Genomic DNA, 21,148 nt, shown 5'->3' with positions numbered 1-21,148 from the left:
TTACACATTTTCCTCTGTTTTCCTCCAGAGTTCGATTTCAGCTTCATTATTTTTTTTAATAGTAGATTAAAGTACAAGAAATGAAATTTTCATGAAACTACTCAGATCAATTATCTTAATATGCTCCTGAAGATTTTATGAGTTGCAATATTTTGGAAGGTTTGGATTTTGATTATTGTTATTTAAACATTGTCAACTTCGTTATGTTAGTTTTCAGTATTTATTGGTATAAAGGCACCAAGATCTTGTTAAAAAAAAGCACTTATCCAATATTCTTTTATTAAGCGGTTTTAGAATTTTAAACTTAGTAAACTTCAAGTAATACACGGTCTACTTTTGGAATAAAAACCAGCGAGCACAAAATATAGTTAGTACTATTATTAAATACTATTAGTATTTTTTTTTTTTTCGGAAAGAATTCTGTTACTCGATATTTTGTTCAAGTAAGATTCTGACCTTCGATATTTTGTCCTAGTGAGATTCTGATCTTCGATATTTTGTTTTAGTGAGATTGAATTATTTGTGAAAGCTATTGAATTGTAGATTATTTGCAAAATATGCTTATCAGCAGTTGTCGTGCTACATAACTCAGCGAATGATTGAGAATTTCCTGTACTTTATTTTCATAAAAATACATTTCACTTTAAAGAGTGCTCTTATTCTAAACTCAGTCATAAAAACTAGAGGCTTCACAAACATTTATGTGACACAACATTTATAAAACTCAATTTATTCATGAAAAAATTAAAGATTAAAAAAGTATTACGCATGAAATAGTTTTTGAAATATATGGAATCAGAAACAGATAAACTTTCATGTAATGAATCTACAGATTCTGTTATGGTCTGAAAAAGATTGTACAAATTTATTACATAGAATAAGTTTTGAGTGAGAAGCATTTAAAAGTTTTTTAAACTTACAAAAGGAATTTTTGTATTAATATCTTTGAAAAATAATTAAAATAGGACAATATTTTTTTTAATTAATATTAACTAAATAAAATTAGTGAATATAGTTAGTGAATATGGAGGAAGCCTGTCTTTTATATAAATATCTTCGCAAACTTTCGAAATAAGTCAAAATTTTTCCTCCCAAAATTATGAATAGTGGTGAAAAACCTTTTAAGAAGTAAAAATGGTTTTGAAACCGTAGCTATTAAACCTAGTAGCTTATATCTTTGGGACTATTAAAGTGAATAAATTTTTATATTTATTTATTTATTTTTTGCATACAATCAAAAAACTCGTTTGCAGACAGATAATTTCATGTAAAGTACAATTTAAGATAATTTATTAATTGTTATTATTTAATTTAATAATAGGGGAAGAAATTCTGAATTATAAGGGATGCATATCTTTACCTCGTTATATATTAAGAAATTTTAAATAACAAAATGCAAAATTTGAACAGAATAGGTCAAATAGTTCCTGAGAAATGTGAATTTAAATATAATACTTTTTTGAAATTTCTTTATTTGAATTATGCCCAGAATAATCACGCGTCAATGTCGAAAAACCGACATAAGAAATAAACAATTTTATACTTAATAAAAGGAGTCATGCAGCCCTTTTTTTTTGTTTTATCTGATCTATATTAAAATCAATCAAGAATAAACAAGTGTATTTTGTAAAATATCAGTCTAGCTAAATTCATCATAGACGAAATTTCCAATGAAATTATACGATTTTAAAATGCATCTCAAATTATTAAACAATAAAGTCCTCCAACTTTTTAAAATTTATATTAACCTACTAAGCGAACACCATATTTCTTTGAACTTTTTTTTTTTTACATGAACGAAGATTTTCAATCGAAATAGTAATAATACATAATTTAAGTATTCCGAACGAAATTTTTACTTAGTGATATAATCATTGATTGTGTGTGTATATATATATATATATATATATATATATATATATATATATATATATATATATATATATATATATATATATATATATATATATATATATATATATATATATATATATATATATATATTTATTTCAGTGACTCCACTGGAAATTGTGTTGACATGCTGTTTCTGAAGAACAAATTACGTATAAATAGATGCTTAAAATGATTTTTCCTTTACGTGTATCTTATTTATTGTACTTGATAATCCAATTGCATTTATTAAATCTCGCCGTGTCGTAACATACGCACGAATTAACAAACCTCACCGTTTACGAGTTAATCACTGAATTTATATGGAAGCGGCAGTTAGATATTTTCCTAAAGTAGGTTGTTCGATGGCTCTATTTTGTAAACTTAACCTTTTTAATGGCTTTGAATCCCATGATTATTTCATCAACGGAACTTCGGGTATGAAACACAGGAACTTCACGCGGAGGAAAGCAGCGGGTTGGTGCGTTTTTAGTTGAGGATGTGCTAAGTTTATCATCCCAACCATCTTCTTTTTTTATTCTAAACATTTATCTTTCATTCATTGAGAATCAGATATCATTTTGATTATCGTTGAGTTTTAAGATGTCAGTTTTGTATGTTAGGGGATAATATAGTTACAAAGCTTGCCATTTCTTAAAAGAATTGTAAAGTTTCAAGCGTAATCAAATATGTTTTTACCCAAGTATATTTAACATGATGAAATACATTTCCTTAAACTTTAAGAAGTCGTTTTTTTACATGTACTTTTTCAAAGTTTCTTATTTTTACTCTTCTATCTGCTTACTACTCACTCTTTAATTATTCTTTCGTGACTAATTTTTTTTTAAAAAAGGGGGGGGGGAAGCGATTGCCAATTGTAAAAAATTTATTTTCCACAAAATATGGCTCAAGTCTTAGAGCAAATATTGTGCACAAAGCTTTCGATTTCCATATGAATAGTCAGTTAATTATGTTTCCCAACGAAACATTTTTTTTTACAGTTTTATTTCTATTTCCTTTAAAAGCTCTTATTTGTTACATATGCACATTTTTTAAAATTATCAGTTTTCAAATAGCAGTTAATGCCTGTGATGGACATGGCTAAACTCGAGATACTAAATTACATATAACATAATTATGAAGAAATGGGCTTTTATTACCGGTGGCGGTTTGAAACCTATCCAGTATCAAATCAACGTGTATCAGCATATTTACAGATAATGACAATCTGTGAGCAATTCTGCACATTGCTACCGTCAAGCTGTTGATCGCAAAATTGTGAATCTTTACCCTCCTTGGCTCCTTACTCATGAAAGGCTGGACTCCATAACTAAGTAACTATAATGCAAGCTTTAAGAACTTTACTTACTATATATATATATATATATATGTATCTTAGAAGGATATTGTGATAGTATATTAAAACGTAATACTTTTTTTTAAATTAAATGTACTGCAACTAAAATTATTTTAATGAAACATTTTTTTTTCTAGTATTAAAATTTGTTACCTACAACTTGAAATTAATATTCGAAAATTCTATTATAGTTAAAAATAAAAACGAAATGCAATATTGGAAATGTTTTGAATGGCAGCAACGTTAACATCGTAGAAAATAATACTTAATCATTATCTAATATTATTATGAAAAATTATATTTGTTTTAATTTATTTTTTATTTAGAATCATAGGTTCAAGTGCAAAAATTCGAAAAATTTCCAGAAAAAAATTACGTTTGGTTCCCACATTACCTAAATTATTAATTTAATAATCTTATCCGATTACTTATTTTTAACATTAATAAAAGTTTGACTTTTACAACAAAGAAAATTTATTAACAAATAGAATACCATATAAAATTTATTATAATACCATATTATATAATTTTATTGTAATACCATATAACTTTTTATAAAGCATACACAATGTAATTTACAAAGTCGATAATAAAACGCAAGATTTTTGGAGTGACATTTGACCCAAAAGTAGAAATAAATAATTAAAAAAAATCCTATTTCTTTCTCATGAAGATCCAAACGAGTCAATCATTGCTTCAGGTAAAAACCCTCAACCTATTGTCAAGTGTTTCTTAAACAAGATAGAAAGTAAAATTATTCCGATTCATCAATCATTGACATAAAGTGACACATCGTGACATCGTCATACATCATTAAGGACTTCCTCGGAAATTGGCTGTGACAAAAGAGATAGACATCCTTATGGTTAAAGTATTGATCTGTTTAATATACAACAGAAGACACAATTACGTTCATTAAAGTTTTGACAAGATGAACTGCGTTTAAGTTGTATACTCATGGATAATAAAACAGAGATCCGTCTGAACGGTAGCACAGTTTTATTTTCATAATTGTTTCTAATCATCAGCAATGTTATGTTAAGATTTTTTGGAGCATTATTATATCTTATAATAACTAGAAGTGATACTTATTAATTTATCAAGCATATGTATCACATTAAAGATTTTATCATTTCTCGTTGCTTAATAATAATAACAGGCATGTTTTTCTTTTCACAACTGTTAAACTCACTTAGATTAAATAATCCGAGAGTATTTCTTTTATAACGTTATCTGTAATTTATTATTTATAGTCAAATTATAATTTAACTTTATTGTACATTTATAATACAATTAAGAAAAATCATAATCTTTCCAATAATTAATTTGTTTTAAGTAATTATCTTGATAAATAGGGACACACATAATTCTACAAGATAAAGAACACGGTATATTACGCTTTTTCTCTTAAAAATAATGACATTTTTTATCACTATAATGTGCTTTATGTCTAGTATAAAGAATATGCTTAAAATTGAATTTCACAGATTATAACTGAAATAAAATTTCCCTTGAATTTTCAATCTCTTTCTTTCAAACTTTGAATGTTGCTAATTTATTTTACACACCATAGAATCATTTGCATATGCATGTAATTATAGATAACCTATAGTCCAAAACTAATTAAAGTTTCAAAATACAAAAGATTATCCAGATGTCAAAAGTGACTTACTCAAAAAATATTGTTAATTTTTAAGTTTTTTAACATAATTTATTTTGAGCAGTTATCTGCCATAATAAAGAAAAATGTATACTTTTGTAAAATAAATAATGAGCAAAATCAGCTAAATTTTAAACTCTTATACTATTTTGCTTAATAATGTCCTTTTTTAAAAAAAAGTTTAAAGAAAAGTTAATTTCTACTTATTTTGAAATCGTAACAATTTGGAGAATCAACAATCGCAAGAATTTACAGAAAGATGCAATTCTCGTTCTGATTATTTCATTAAAGGGCTTATTAATTCATTATTAGTCTTGTAAAAATAATCTAAAAAAAAAAAATGCTTTAGCAAAAGCTTGAAAACTTTTCTATTTTAGTATTTTTAAATAGTCTTAGTAATTTGGTAAAAATGCTATCGTAGCAGAAACCTAACTTAGATAATGTTAAAAATTCTTGTGTGACAATGTTAAAGATTTTATTTATTTATTTTTCTTTTAAAAGAAAATTAATAAAAATTAATAACTTTTTCTGTTCAATCACTCAATATTATAACTGCACAGCACTTTGGGTACCGCTGAAACTTTTTTTAATCTTTCATCATTAAATATGTTTAATCAGTAATACTTACCATCGAAAACATTTTTTAATTTATTTTACAGCAATGTAACGTAAGATACCTAATTTGGAGTTGAAATAATTTATGAGAAAATATTTCATGACACACTTATGTTTTACTTGAGGCTGTTTGGAGTTTTAATAAAAGTTTTTAACTTGTATCTAAAGGGGGACCCCATTCTGTTAATCTGCAGGTGGTCGATTGTTGACTCGTGTGGCGAAACTAGCAGCATAAAAACGTCAGTTTTTGTAGTCCTAAGAATAATGTATGTTGCAATCAATCATGAGCTATTTTGACTTAAAGGTGATGTTAGAAAAGGTATTCGAGAGGAGATGATAAGGTGCTAGCAAAGAACACTTTGAGAGATTCATAAAGGGGAGTGGCTATCCACATCTCAGGGTAGGCAAAAGAAAGCAGAAGGATCGATGTGTAAATATAGTTTTAAAAGATCATAAATTAAAATCAGTATTAAGATTAAAAAAAATTTCTTTTTTCTTTATATAAAAGCGAAATAACTATTCACTGGCTTAGTATCTATCCTAAAAAATTCCCAAAACTAAAATGTTTCGGAAGTGCTTTGTGTTAGATATTTAAATGTATTATAGATGGCATATTTTTTTTAAAGAAAAAAAAAACATAAATTGAAACAATATTAATTGAAAATCATCGTATTTGTGTATATTTGCGATAATAAAAAGCATTAAAGTGTATAAAACCGTTTGAAGAGGCGGATAAATTAAAATTTGAAATATCTTAATTAATTTTTTTTCAAATACGAAAGTAGACCCTTGATGGCTCAGGGAATGGAGCGTTTGCCTTCCAATGAGGTGAACCAGGTTCGAATCCTAGCGATGGCTGGTCGATACGAATTCCGCATCCGGCTTGCACAGACCACAATGTTAGCATGAAATATCTTCAGTGGTAGACAAATCTTGGGTTAGAAGCCCCTTGCCGTCAGGCTACCCGTGGGAGGTTCTCGTGGTCTTCCACTCTATGTAACGCAAATGCTGGTTAGTTCCATCAAAAAGTTTTCCACGAAAGCAAATTTCTCCCTAAATTTGATCGAGGAGTCCCCTTGTTTTCTGGATTGGGTTCAAAATTACAAGGCTACGTAGTTGAACATTAGTAGTCGTAAACCCAGAAATTGGGTCTGCTGTTCAACGACGGGTATAAAATAAAATACGAAAGTAGGAATTACAAAACAAAGTGCTTATTTAAGAGGACGCCTTTACGCGGGAGAAACTTTTAACCACAAATTCCATTTTACCTCCATTACTAATTTAAAGTTATTATAGAATTATTATAGAGTAGAAAAAGTGAGTTTAGTCAGTTTTTATTGTTAAAAAAAGAAAAAAAATTTAAATATCAAAATGTGAACAAATTATTGGAAGCGAACTTCTGCATTGCGTAATCTTAAGTTGTCTTATAATATATTTATTGTTATTTCGAGTATTTTGAAAATTTCTTTTCAATACTTGAAATTTCATGTCTTACTCTAGGTTTGTCTGAACGTACATTATGCATGTATGTATAAAAGTTGGGCATGATATGTTTAATTACATTTAATCAACTTCTTGTAATCTATGCAACAATCGTAGATCATGTTTCTGCTTACAAGCAATCAAAATTTACGATTACAATTGTAATCATGATTATTAGCTATCATAATTTACAAATGCAAGTAATGGTAATTTACGATTAAAAGTAATAATGATCTTTGATTAAAAGTTAGTAAAGTTACATGCAACCTTCATTTCAAGACATCAGGAAATCATCTTTAAAAGTAATTGATTACTTGTAATCAACTACATATTTCCCAACTCTGATGTTTATTAGTTTACTGAGGTTGCCTTCAAAGCATTTCATTATTATAATTTTAGTATAATTATTTTCGAACCAATTATAATTGCATTCCAGTTTTCTCTTTGAATAATGTGTGAATATGAATTTGTAACAATAAATTTCCTTTTAAAGATAAACGTATTACAATTTCTGCATGTTTTAAGGTCAAATCTAAACTTAATTAAACCTGCAGACAGACAGGTCTTTTAATTTAAAGAAAACTTAATCCTCAATTATCTCGAAAAGAGGTCTTTTATAAAATCAGTATAATTTATGTGAAAGCTTATTCAAGGCATGTTATTTAAGCTAGGATTATATTTAAAGCTTTATTTTCTTTGCTCTATTCCCATTTTCATTCCATTCTTAATGTGATTATATACAGCTTTATAAATCTTCAGAATGGATGCTCTTTTTGAGTTCCAATTAGAGCTGATTTATATGTAAAGTGTTGTACATATTCTAAATTCATAAAAATTCAAATAAAATTTTTATTCCCTTCGATAAAATTTAAAATCTTAGTTAATAAAAATTTTAACATTTTAAATTTTATATATGTAAATATAATTATACTATTGGTTATTTATTGAAATAATCTACTTAATTGCATTTTTAACCATCGTTTTAAAAGATTTATTGTACTATTCGTTTTTTTATGTAAATATTTTAACTACTTCATAGTATTTATAACCTCCATTTTCAAATATTTATGATTGTTCTTGTTTTGTAGGTTGCAATAAAGTATATACTAAAAGTTCTCATCTGAAGGCTCATCAGAGAATTCATACAGGTTCGTATAATCACTTAATCACGTTCCCTATCATAATTTCTTTATTATACATATTGTAACTTATACTATACAATATGGATCAACCTGATACATGTTGTATAATATAAAAAAGCAATATATTATACAACGTGTATCAGGTACTGAATGTTATTTGTTACTGCTCAAATATTACGTAAGCATATTTTTTTTGTGAATTTTGGACTGCCTTTCCTCCTTGTCAGCAAAAATAAGCAAATCACATATGTCCTCCCTTACTTACGTAAAAACGTCGCAACAGCAATCCCGGTTCTTGCTTTAATTTTGACTTTTACTGTAGTATCTAATTTCTGGATTAAATTCAAATGACATTTTGATTCATTTTATAAAATTTTGAGTAGAATGTTCTTTTGGATTCTTTTATAAATTGCTTAAAAATTACAACAACTTTCATTCCAAATCTGAAAATTTTTCATGCATGTTTTTTTTGTTACAATTTCATTTCCTTTTTAAGAAAATTTAAAAATACGGAATTTTAATGTCTAATGTAAGCATTGATCGTACAGATCCCCATTATGAGCAAAAATAAGCATATCATAAACCTCTTCCTCTGTTAGGTGTTTTAAGTAATATTTGTACGGCCCCCTTTTTCAATCATATATTTTTTTTATTTAAGAAAGATTAATTTTGAATGAATTTTGAACACAAAATTTGAATCTCCAGAAGTCTCCAGTTTTGAAAAAGTTTTTCAAAACTAGACTTTTTTTTAAAGCATTTTTTACATTTTTAGAACAGCTATTTCTTCTAAAATATGAAGTGCAATTTATTTAAAACTAAATAAGCTAGAGATTTTGAATTTATATTAGATCTCATTCCAAAATGCATAAAGTTTTTCTAATGATAAATAAAGCTTTTCTTCTGATTTCAAAATGCATCTAGTTTTTCTTCAAAATATTTTGATGAAATATGAAATTTATAGCCAAGTGTTTAAATGCATCCATCGCCAACCTTTTTGCAAAGCTGCTGGTAAAATGAAATTTTTACAAAAAGCTTTTGAAAAAAAATTCATTCATATAATCCCTATTGTTAAACACTATTTCCGCGTATCAAAATGCAACTTAACTAAATTAATAATTCCAAAATGAATATAAAAGCGTGAGAACGATCATAATGTCCTTTAGTCATCTCATAATTCCTTAATTTTTTATTTAATTATAATCTGTAGGATGTATCAAGCTTCCCATATATATACATAACAGATTTTATCACTATATATAAGTATAACAAAAGGCAAGCGAGAATTACTACCATTAAAAATAACTTTCCGCGTATAAATAAATACCGCGTACGAAACGCTTGTCACTTTTAATAAATACGCTTATCGCACTTTACGATAAACACCATACTACACAGGATTTCTTTTCATTAATTCTTTAAAGTCATCCCGAGTTCACCGCGAATCTTTAAAATAGTTTTTTCTTTTAAAATATGAAGTTCATATTATTTTAAAATTAAACAAGTTAGAGATGCTGAATTTATAGGAGATTTCATTCCAAAATGCACGAAGTTTTTCTAATGATTTCCTTCAAATTATTATAATGAAGTAGGAAATTTAAGGTCTAGTGTTTAAATGAATCTCCAATATTTTTGCAAAGTTACTGGCAAAAGAAAACTTTTGCAACAAGTTTTTGAAATTTTTTTTTTCATTCATCTATCACTATTGCTGAGCACTATTTCCGTGTATCGAAATGCAGCTTAACTAAATTAATGATTCCAAAATGAATATAAAAACGTGAGAACGAGTATAATGTCCTTTAGTCATCTTGTAATTCTTTAGATTCTTTTAGAATGTATACAAAGCTTTCCATATATTCAGGACAGATTTTATCATTATATAAAAGTATAACAAAATGTAAGCGAGAATTAATACCGTGAAAAATGACTTTTCACGGACAAAATAAGTACCGCGTACTAAACGCTTGTCACTTTTAATAAATGCACTTAGAGCACTTGACAATAAACACCATACAACACAGGATTTTTTTTTTCATAATTTCTTTAGAGAGATTGCGAGTTCACCGCGAAAACATAGGTGTGTGGGTTACGCCTTCGAATCCTGGCTTACAGTTATCTTTTCTTTTTCACACCCCTCCAATATTTTTCATCACATTTGGAAATCATCTTAATATGTTAATGCGAGTAAAAAATAAATGACCCAGCTTAGAATTAAAGAAAAGCTGAAAAAGTCGCGAAATTGAAGGAGATTTAACCCAACAAATCCTTTTGTCCCTTGGAAGGTTAAAAGAAATTATGTTTTCATATCTTTAAACCGCTTGCAGAAATCTTTTGTCGGTCCCTAAAATTGCCGCAAAATAGGACTTAGCGAGGATTACACTAATCTCGGTAGAAATTCGCGTGCCGCGGGATTTTTTTAACAATTTTTTTTCTCTTTTTCACCGCTATCCACTTTTTGTATATTATTATAGTTAAAAGGATGGGGGACGCATTCGCGTATGAATGTCTGTGCATGTGCGCGTATATATATATCGATAATATGCATGCAAGCCCGAAAGTCTCACGCCTCGATTTTTGGACGCTTTTTATGCTTTTTCCCCTCTTTTAGAGATGCTTTTTCATTCTTTTATGCGCTTTTTTTCTTCTAAAAAAGTAGAGGAGGAGGGGAGTGATAAGATGTCGTTCTACTTCCGAGTTGTCTAAGTCCTTTAAAGATTTCCTTGAAAATGTGACTTTCTAGTGTTTGAGGGGCTCCTGCATACATTACCGAATTTCGCGTGTAGGTCTAGAGACACCTGCAAAATCTTGATGAGATGTATATCGACAAATCTTATCTATTTTGGAGTTTATACTCGTTATAAAAAGAAACATAAAAAAAAATTTTTTTTTTTCTTCTTTGGCTTCATGATGCTTGATATTTTTCATGATGCAAAAAACAAACTACTCTGTGAGTACAGAATTAAGTACTTCAATAAGAAATAAATGTTTTTATATTAACAAAAATAATTAAGAATGATAAATAAATAAACTAATACAAATAAAATTTAAAAAAAAACTATTTTTCTAAAACTTCATTATAATTACATTTATTGCGACCATCATAATGTTGCGTTATTATATAATTATCGCAGTAAAGGTTAGTTCTTTTAATCGATTTAAACGTATGTTGAGGAGTTTTTAATAATATAATGTAGAGATGTTTATAAAACGTAATTGATCGTTTCAAACTCTCTACCATCGAATGGACTTTTAATAAGTGCTACACTGTAAAACCTAACCGTAAAATGTACCGGTACTCAGGATGCCGGTACTTTTTATTGTAAAATCCATTTTCACCAGAATATGTTACGGAACAAAAAATTTGATAAACTGTAATTTTTACAGTATTAATTACCGTAAAATCTCTGAATCATTCGCATTGTATAAATATGATTGAAAAAAATTTTGGTGTAATATTTTACGGTAAAAACGGATTTTACGGTAAAGTGGATTTTGCGGATGATGCACCCTACCGTAATCTGATTCAGAATTTTTTACAGTGTATCCGAAATACATACTAATAGCGTTTGCGAAAATTGCAGGTCAGTAGCAGTGTAGCCACTCTTTGTGAAAGTGAAACACTAATTTTTCTCCGGAACTTTGCCGGTACTGAATTGATTAATTTATAAATAATTTGTTATAAATGAAAATAATTAAAAATAGAAGAAAGTTTTTTATCGAAATAGTATTATCTCAAAATGTTTGTATTATCAAATGAAAATATGTGAAAATATTTCCATTCAAATAATATTTTAAAAATAATCTAATTGTCCTAGTGTGGAATTGCTCTATGGCCTTAGGGTTGTGGTCTGTTATATTTAGTAAACAGATAAATAGCATGTTCTACCATCAAGTATAATTCTTCTTAATGAAAGTAACAATTCAAACAAAATTTAATAAACACACGTGGAATTTCTTCGAATGATTTGTTAACGGTTTTTATACGTCTGAAATCGAAATTTTAGTTTATTTTTATTTATTTATTTATTTTTTTTTTTTTTTCTTTCTTGAAATCTGAAAAGTGAGCATATTTCGAATAAACTTGCTTAAAACGAACAAAATTAATGTTTAGCGATATGATGAGTAATATGAGCTTGATATTTGTTTATACCCTACCCTAAACTTAATAATTCAAAATTGTGTGTTGCATTTACTCTTTTTTTTCTTACTCATAATTTAAATTTATAACTCTACTTAGCTCAACTACTTACACTTGGGCTCCATCCTTGTTTTCCTGCTTTGAAGTTCCTCCAGCTTTAGATCGATGGATACTAGGCACTCAGGGTGCCGGTGCTTTTAACCGTAAAATTTATTTTACCGTAATATGTTACGGGGTAAAAAATCTGATTTACCGTATTTTTCAAATTAATTACTGTGAAATCATTGGAACCGTAAAATATTAAGCCGTATTTTTTACAGGAATATTTATTTAATTAGATTCTCAGTGGTTTTACAGTAATTATCACTTTAAAAATTGCGGTAAGAATGGATTTTACGCTGAAATGTATTTTATAGATGATGCACCCAAAGTGCCGTTACATTATACCATTATTAAATTTCGAATTTTTTATAGTATTATTTGGTGTTTGGAGTAAAATATGTTTCAGTGTGAACTTTGTTTTACTCTTTTTTATTATTAAATCCCCTCTTAAAACTACTAGGCTTTTATACGTATTTTTGTATATATAATTTGAATCATTTTATTAATTTTTGAGATAAGATTGAAATAAAAAATAATATTAGTTCAATCTATAAGCAATGCGGGATAAAAAAAATTCCAAATTTCGAATGCACGCATGAGTCAATTACTGATTGAATACAAAAGGTTCCTCAACTAGTTTTTTAACTTGATAAGAGTTAGTTTCCCTCTAAGATATAGTTCATACAACGAATATAATATATTACAATCAAATTAAGAACCTTCTTTTCACAACTTATTTTGGAGCTCGATGTAACATACACTGTAAAAATCACGGTTAAAAAGTAGTTTTGGGATCATCTATAAAATCAATTTTACCGTAAAATCAATTTTTACAGTAAAATATTTTACCACAAATTTTTGCAGTAATATTTATTTAATTAGATTGATTCATTGATTTTACGGTAATTATTACTGTTAAAACTACAGTATATCAGATTTTTTGTTCCATAACACGTTCCGGTAAAAAGGGATTTTACCGGAGTACATATGAGTTTACATGAGTGCCGGTACTTTATCCGTAATTTGATCCGGAATTTATAACAGTGTACGTTAAAGCTTATTACAGTGTACGTTAAAGCTATATAAAACTAAACATACACTTCAAGTGTTTTAGTAAGCCATAAATTATGGGCTAGGAGCATTAAAAATACATTTTTAAGCGTTTTTGGTGGAAAATTCGACGATTCTCTTCTAGGCAATTAGATGTCTGTGTATTGAGCTGTTATTTACTTGAAAAATCAGGAAACTTTAAAAAAACCTATCTAGGGAAAACAAATGTAGTAACTTTCTTAAAAAACGTACGATTTACCACTTTGATTCCTCAAGTTCTTTAAAGAGATGCACGAGATTGTAAGATTTTTTACCATTTTATCAGTAGTTATCTTACAAATAACATCTACATGAAGATATATATATATATATATATATATATATATATATATATATATATATATATATATATATATATATATATATATATATATATATATATATATATATTATAATAATAATAATAATAAATTAGCGATTCCCTGTTGAAAATATAGCTACCACCTGTCTCAGTACTTGTTGATAAAAAAAGTCCTATTGCAATCAAAAGGTGTTCCCTTAAGGGGAAAGCCCCTCCTAATTGACTAGCAATATGAGTATATTTACCAAGTGGAAGGCCCCCTTTCTACATTAGAAGGCTCATTTCCTTTCCTTAAATGACACTTATGGGAATGAAGAATACAAATGATCGGATATATTGTGACCACCACTTTTACGCAGGAGATATTAGAACGGGAGAATGGAAAAATGAAAAGAAAATTCAACAAATTTCTGGCGAACGAAATTCGGTATTGGGAAATGGGGAAAAAGTACTCGCGCCCATGCCTCAAACCCCCAACTTCCTTTTTAGATATATATAAGAGCATCTTTCCTTATACATATCTTTCCCCCCATAAGCAATCAATTGGCCATTAATCTCGAAGTATAAAGCAGTGCATGTCGCCTTTTAGGACAAATAAAAAAAGGGGATCAAACAGGGGAAGAACTAAAAACGATTAATCAGTGGACTCAGGGGTGTCGAGTGAATCTTGTTTTTGGGGAAACCCCCACGAATTTTTTTAAGATACTTTTTCGGTGTTTTCCCGGGGGGTGAGCGATGCTTGGGTTACCTGTTTCGTTCTGGCGAATATTGAGCAAATTAAATGTTCGCCAAGTTATAATTACGCTTAGAGAACATTAAACTTGCGAAAAGTACGATTTTAACTACTAATTCATTTAAAAATTTTGAAACTCCGAAAATGGTGTGCTTAAATCTGCACTTAATATTCGGTATTCAGCAGAATAATAACTAAATAGAAGTTTCAAACCCTATAGAATTTTACGAACAAATTACAAAGTATATTTTTACGTTTATTTCGCAAATTGAAGCATATTCTATATTTATAAATTAATAAAAGTTATTTTACTTTACATTAGCTGATAAAACGTTACTTGTAATTAAAAAAATAAAATTATTAGGAACTGTTGATGATTAAACTAAAATAACTGATTATTTAAGGGCAGATAAATTTTTATTCCTCTTATTTTTATTTAAATTATATGTTATATTATGTTATTATTGCAACACTGCTCTAATGCAATCATTCTTGTCTATATTTTTTTAGATTTAGTAAATAATGTAATATATTTTGGATGAACTATTTAATCAAACTAATTTATTTTTTCGTTTCGTAGATAATATTAAATTGATAAGTTTCAATAACCAGCTAATTTTCTATAAGAGAGCTATGTAAAAAATATTTTTTATCATTTAATTTGAAAGTTAATTTTTTTTCTGTTCTCTGTTACTATTTATAAGATTACAATTTATTTTAATTTGATTATCATTCTCTGCATAGGTATTAAAGATTCGAACAAACATGGTCTAATAACATATCATGCGTGTCTTAACTAATGAAAATAAATCTAAATTTTATTTGAGTTAACTTTTTGTGACATTAAAGTATTATGATAATCTAACGTACATTTATATAAAACTTGACTACAAGCAAATAACAATTTTGCTGAATGTTATGTAGTTGGGAATCCATAGCAAATATATGTCTGATTTAAAATTTTTAAAAAAATATGTTATCTAGCATCCATTATGAATTGATACTGACTAACAACTTTGAAAAAATATGCAATAGAGAATTTGTCACGAATTGATACTGATTAATTAAGAATTCTGAAAAATATGCAGTTGGACATCCGTCGCTATATGATACTGACTAACAATTAAAAAAAAAATATGCAATAGAGAATTTGTCACGAATTGTTACTGATTAATTAAGAATTCTGAAAAATATGCAGTTGGACATCCGTCGCTATATGATACTGATTAACAATTTAAAAAAAAATATGCAATAGAGAATTTGTCACGAATTGATGCTGATTAATTAAGAATTCTGAAAAATATGCAGTTGGGCATCCGTCACTATATGATGCTGACTAACAATTTAAAAAAAAAAAATATGCAATAGAGAATTTTCACGAATTGATACTGATTTATTAAGAATTCTGAAAAATATGCAGTTGGACATCCGTCGCTATATGATACTGACTAACAATTTAAAAAAAAATATGCAATAGAGAATTTGTCACGAATTGATACTGATTAATTAAGAATTCTGAAAAATATGCAGTTGGACATCCGTCGCTATATGATACTGACTAACAATTTAAAAAAAAAATCTGCAATAGAGAATTTGTCACGAATTGATACTGATTTATTAAGAATTCTGAAAAATATGCAATTGGGCATCCGTCGCGATATGATACTGATTAACAATTTTGAAAAATATGTAATAGGGCATATGTTGCAAATTAAAACAGATTTACAATTTTGAGGAATATAATGTAATCTAATATCCAACGTGAGTTGATACTGATTAACAATTTCGAAGAATACCTTGTAATCTAGCATCCAATGTGAATTTAAACTGATTAACAATTTTTGAAGAATATTATGCAATAGAGCATCCATCGCGAATTGTCGCCAAATTTTGAAACCTTCCCGGATGAAATTTTTTGCCACTTTTTAGAGAAGTCAATTCCCCCCCCCCATCTTAAATCCCCTACTTTAAACGTTTGAAATCTAAAAGCTAACTTAGCTTCCTGCCTCGTGTTAGCCTCAAAATATTACCGAAAGGCAAATTCCCAAAGTTTGTTTGAAAATTTGCTTTTCTGTCTGAATGAGGATTTTTTAAAAGGAAAAAAGAACGAGGGGTGAGAAGTTAGTGCAAGAGATTTACTGTCAATCTCTTTACCGTTTTGAGGTCTTTTCCGGTAGACGTAGACTAATAGTCTGTATTATAAATTATTCGTTCCCATGATATTTAAAGTAAATTAGCTCTAATATTTATTTATTTTTTTTTAAAAAAAATTTTGTTTTAAAAAATATGTAACTTATATTTAAGAGTTCGAAAAACATTAATTTTTACTAAGAATTTGGAGAAAAAATTAGAAAAAAAAATTTTTTTTTTCTAAAAAAAGACAGAAAAAAAGATAACCAAAGAAAAATATTTAAGGATTTTAAATAAAAAAGTTACGTGTCCGCCATTTATTATAATTACCTTTGTTCAGTGGATTTTTCATTTTAAAAAGCGCTAACTTTTAAAGTTATTTATAAAACGTTAGAAAAATTACTATATTGATTTATTTAATTTGCCTATTTTTATTTACTTTAATCAATTTGATATTGCAATAAATATAGATTCAATTCACCCAGGCTCCTTAAAATATTTGTGCTTTGTTGGATATAGATTTTCCGTAGTTAAAAGTTTGATTAAACTTTGGCGATTTCTGTACTAATATTCCCAATTATTTGTGTGATAAAAAGCCGAGCGGGGAAGATTCATTCCTATGATTTTTGCTTCTAAATAAGTATTCAATCTATTCTGCAATTTATCTGCAACGTATTTACTATGCAACAAATGTATTTTGATTCATTTAACTCCTCCCTTTCTTAAGTTTCATTTAAGTCCCCCAATTCCAAAGAAATCTAGTCCCCCAAGAAATCTAATTCACGCCGGTCATTTCGTTCTTTTTCGTAAGGGATTGAAATTTCTCATCTATCAAATTCTTGAAAAAATAAAAATTCTGAATAAGAAAAACTGGATAAAAATAATTCGATTTTTATCTAAAGTTATACCTTTAATACCCGAGTATCTCTAATTACACCTAATATGGTAGATTTAAAATATCCAATTAAAAAAAAAACACTGGTAATGACTTTAATAATACTGTAACGTGTTTTAATATTCCAATTTTTTTTTATTTACTTATTTATTATTTTTTTTACATAGATTTTGTCTGAAAAATCTGTGAATGTTATAATCTAGGGTATTGCAGTACCAAAATATGATAAAATTTACCATATTTCTTTCTCTAAGGAAAGCTTGTTAAATTTTACCAGAAGAGCTTTGGCTATGATTCTGGAAAAATTCGGATAAAATATGGTTTTATAATATCTGCTAAAATTTCGGTAAACGTGGAAAATGTAATAATTTCATCTTGTTAACTAAGAGCATGGCATAAAATCCATTTATTCGGTTAAATTTACTTTTCAGTTTTGGATTTTTTACTAAATAAGAACTATAATTTTGAAACCAAAATTTCCGGTACAGTTACCATACAAGCGAAAAAATTATAAAATGAATGGTTTGAATACCGTATATTTTGGTTTTTAATACTAGAAATGTCATTACCTTACAATATGGTGATTTAACCAAAAATTCTTTTCTCCGTGCACGTATAATTTAATTTTCTTTAGTTAAAATACTGTTAAAGCCGTAAAATAATCTACTTTTTCTTTTTAGGTGAAAAACCTTACCAGTGTCAGTGGGCTGAATGTGATTGGAGGTTTGCACGATCAGATGAACTAACTCGGCATACGCGCAAGCATACTGGGGACAAGCCTTTTAAATGTCAGGTTTGCGAGCGTGCTTTTGCACGTTCCGACCATCTCGCCTTGCACATGAAGCGCCATCAGCCGAAACTAAACCGGCCATCCACTACAGCTTGATGGGGAAAACTGCTGGTTGTAAATCGGTTTTAGAAGTGATCACACGTTAGAAATTTGTCGCATTAGCAGATCATTGGTGATTTGTAGTGGAAACTTACCGGGTGATGTAAGACAATTTTCATCTTTTTTTTTTACTAGATTTTGAAACGTTCATCTTGACTATATTTTCTGCTCTACTTTTGATTCTACGCTCCATTAGTAGAAATAAATACAAGAAATGAACTAGCTTACAGTGTTTCACCGTCCGTGTTTACGAACTCTTGCTGGAAAGTTATTTTACCGAATTCAGTCAGCATTTGTTTTTCAAGTAATAACTTAAAATGAATCATTTTAAGCCAAGGTTGTGTTTTTTTTTTAAAAAATTAAATGAAACTGTTCTGTGTTGTTATTGTTAATTTTGCTATTTGGTTATGAATATTGTATGACGAACATTATTGTTCTTGAAGTGATAACCACCGCAATATGGTGCTCAAAAGTTAGTTTGAGACAATACCCATACATTGTGATTTATGGACAATGATTTGGTAATCTTTGATAACTTTAAGTAATGTATATTTGTCAAATCATGTTCCAGATTTTGTAATTTTATCAGCATCTGAAGGGTAGATATTATTTTTAGGAAAATTGAATGTTTCACTGTACATTTACCAAAATTCCGATGAATTTTTGTAAGTAGTTATAGCTTGAGTTAATCTTAAATTAGCAATTGTATTTTTTTCTCCTCAAAAGCACAAATTTTATTTCCTATTTTGAAGCACTTTCACAGTTTTGTGCTTCTGAATAAAGCATATCAAGCTGCTCATTTTGAATGGCTTCATGCAGATTTGCAACATAAAGTCTAAAATTCTGGATGTCCACGTGCAGCATTTGTTTAAAATTGTATCATCATACTCATTATTTGTATTTATACCATTACTTTCTTTTTAATAGCAAAGATCTCATTCTTAGTCTTGATATGAGATAGACGAAAATTATTAATTAGATTTTAGAAAAAGTTACGGATTGAACACGATTTTTTTAAATCAAGTATTTTACAAAAATATTGATATTTATTTTTAACTGTATAATAATAATTTTTACATTTTCATTTCGAATTTTAAATCTGTTGTTACATTTTATAATGATTTGAAGAATTATTATTTATTTTTATAAATAAAGTTTGCGGAAATTGCCCAGAAGCAGTGTCATTTTAGTGTTTTTAAAATTTTTAGTGGAGAATAAGGCAGGCTGGGGTGCATTTGACAAAATTATTTCTTAAAATTTTATTTTTACTCGTACAATAATTTGAAACGTTTTAGCAAACTTAAATAAAAACATTATTGTGAATATTAAAAAGCTAATTTCAAAAATCTTAAAATTTTACTGAACTTTTAAGAGCATGTGACTCCTCTTTTTCCCCTATGGGTGTGCCTTAAAAGGGCATATTTAATATGCCTTAGGCTGGCATATCTCTTTTAAAAAACTTTAAACAAGTACATAATATATATATATACATATAAATGAAAAAAAAAAGAATTTTAATGCACATCTAAAAGGTGAAACATTAATATTACAAATATCAACATTGAAATTGTGGCACTGGTTCTGAAAATTAATATTTATTTTAGTTTTGCCCAAACAATTTAAACTTTTTTTAATTTCATATTTTATAAAAAATAATTCAAGAATGAATTACTATCATCGAATAAATAACTATTCTTGAAAAAATATTTTAAATTTATTTGTTAATTTTGTCTTTATTTTAAAAAAATGAAAATTGCAAAAAAATTTGTTGTGAAAGAAAGTTAAGGCTTGAATATTTAGAGCTAGTAGACTCGTTGTAAAAATTGCACAGCTAATATCACGTAGTTTGTATTGCATTTTTTAAATTTATGTTTGCAAATTAATATTTTATTAGTTTTTAATAATAAATAATGTACATAAGTTTTAAAAACTTTGAAATTGTTTAATCTGTCAAACCACTTTCAAAATTTTTTGTAAGCTTCATGTAGCAATTTCGTTAAATTGCACTTGGATGTCTTTCACAATGTATAATTTATATTGTGCCTTATTTTTTCATTCGTAATTTTTATTAATAGTGCCTTATATATAAATACTTACACAAGTGTCTGGTTGTGAAATTTATGATGCAGTTATGGAACATTATAAGTTGTATTTACATTGAAAGCTCTTAGAGCAAAGTTACTGCATTGTTATGAGTTTCTCAAGTGCCATTAAATATATTATAACAATATGTGGATTGTGATTTTTTGTGAGTAAAATAGTTGCTTATTTTATTGTAAACGAATTCAGTTTAACAAATGCATCCGAACGATTCCGGTAAAAAAATTCAGTTTAATGAACACATCCAAACTATTCCATTTCAACGAATTTGATTTAATGAACGTACATAAACGATTTCTTCGTAACAAATTCAAATAAATAAAAGTATGCAAACGATTCCGTTTTAACAGATTTAATTTAATGAACGTAAACAAACGATTCCTTTGTAACGAATTCAGTTTAATAAACGTATCAAAATGATTGCGTTATACGGGAATGCGTAATTTGGATTTAAGTTTCAATTTATATTGCTTTGATAAACTTTAAAAAAAATTCACGAAAGAAGAAAGAAAAATACATCCAAGTTAGTGGTATACATAAAATGTTGACATTAGAACTCAAACAAAGGGAATGAATATACACTGAGAAAAATGTAGTTAAAGCTTAA

At 27.7% G+C, this 21,148-nt stretch overlaps 1 protein-coding gene across 2 annotated transcripts in view; it reads left to right on the top strand.

Annotated features, from left to right (window-relative positions):
• The window catches only part of LOC107450101 (uncharacterized), a 61,252-nt gene extending 40,581 nt beyond the window's left edge, over positions 1-20,671 (top strand). For both annotated transcript variants that reach the window (XM_016065829.5, XM_016065830.4), the window contains exons 3-4: positions 8,093-8,152; positions 18,233-20,671. In XM_016065829.5, the coding sequence (XP_015921315.3) occupies positions 8,093-8,152; positions 18,233-18,438 (266 nt within the window). In that variant the 3' untranslated portion in view covers positions 18,439-20,671. The remainder of the gene's footprint in view (positions 1-8,092; positions 8,153-18,232) is intronic.
• Positions 20,672-21,148: the final 477 nt, after the last annotated feature.

This window comes from Parasteatoda tepidariorum, chromosome 11 (genome assembly GCF_982258835.1).
Source record: "Parasteatoda tepidariorum strain Cologne lab strain chromosome 11, Ptep-v5.0, whole genome shotgun sequence".
Taxonomy (NCBI): domain Eukaryota; kingdom Metazoa; phylum Arthropoda; class Arachnida; order Araneae; family Theridiidae; genus Parasteatoda; species Parasteatoda tepidariorum.
Note: the sequence above shows the minus strand (reverse complement) of the source record. Positions and strands in the feature narration are given on the sequence as shown.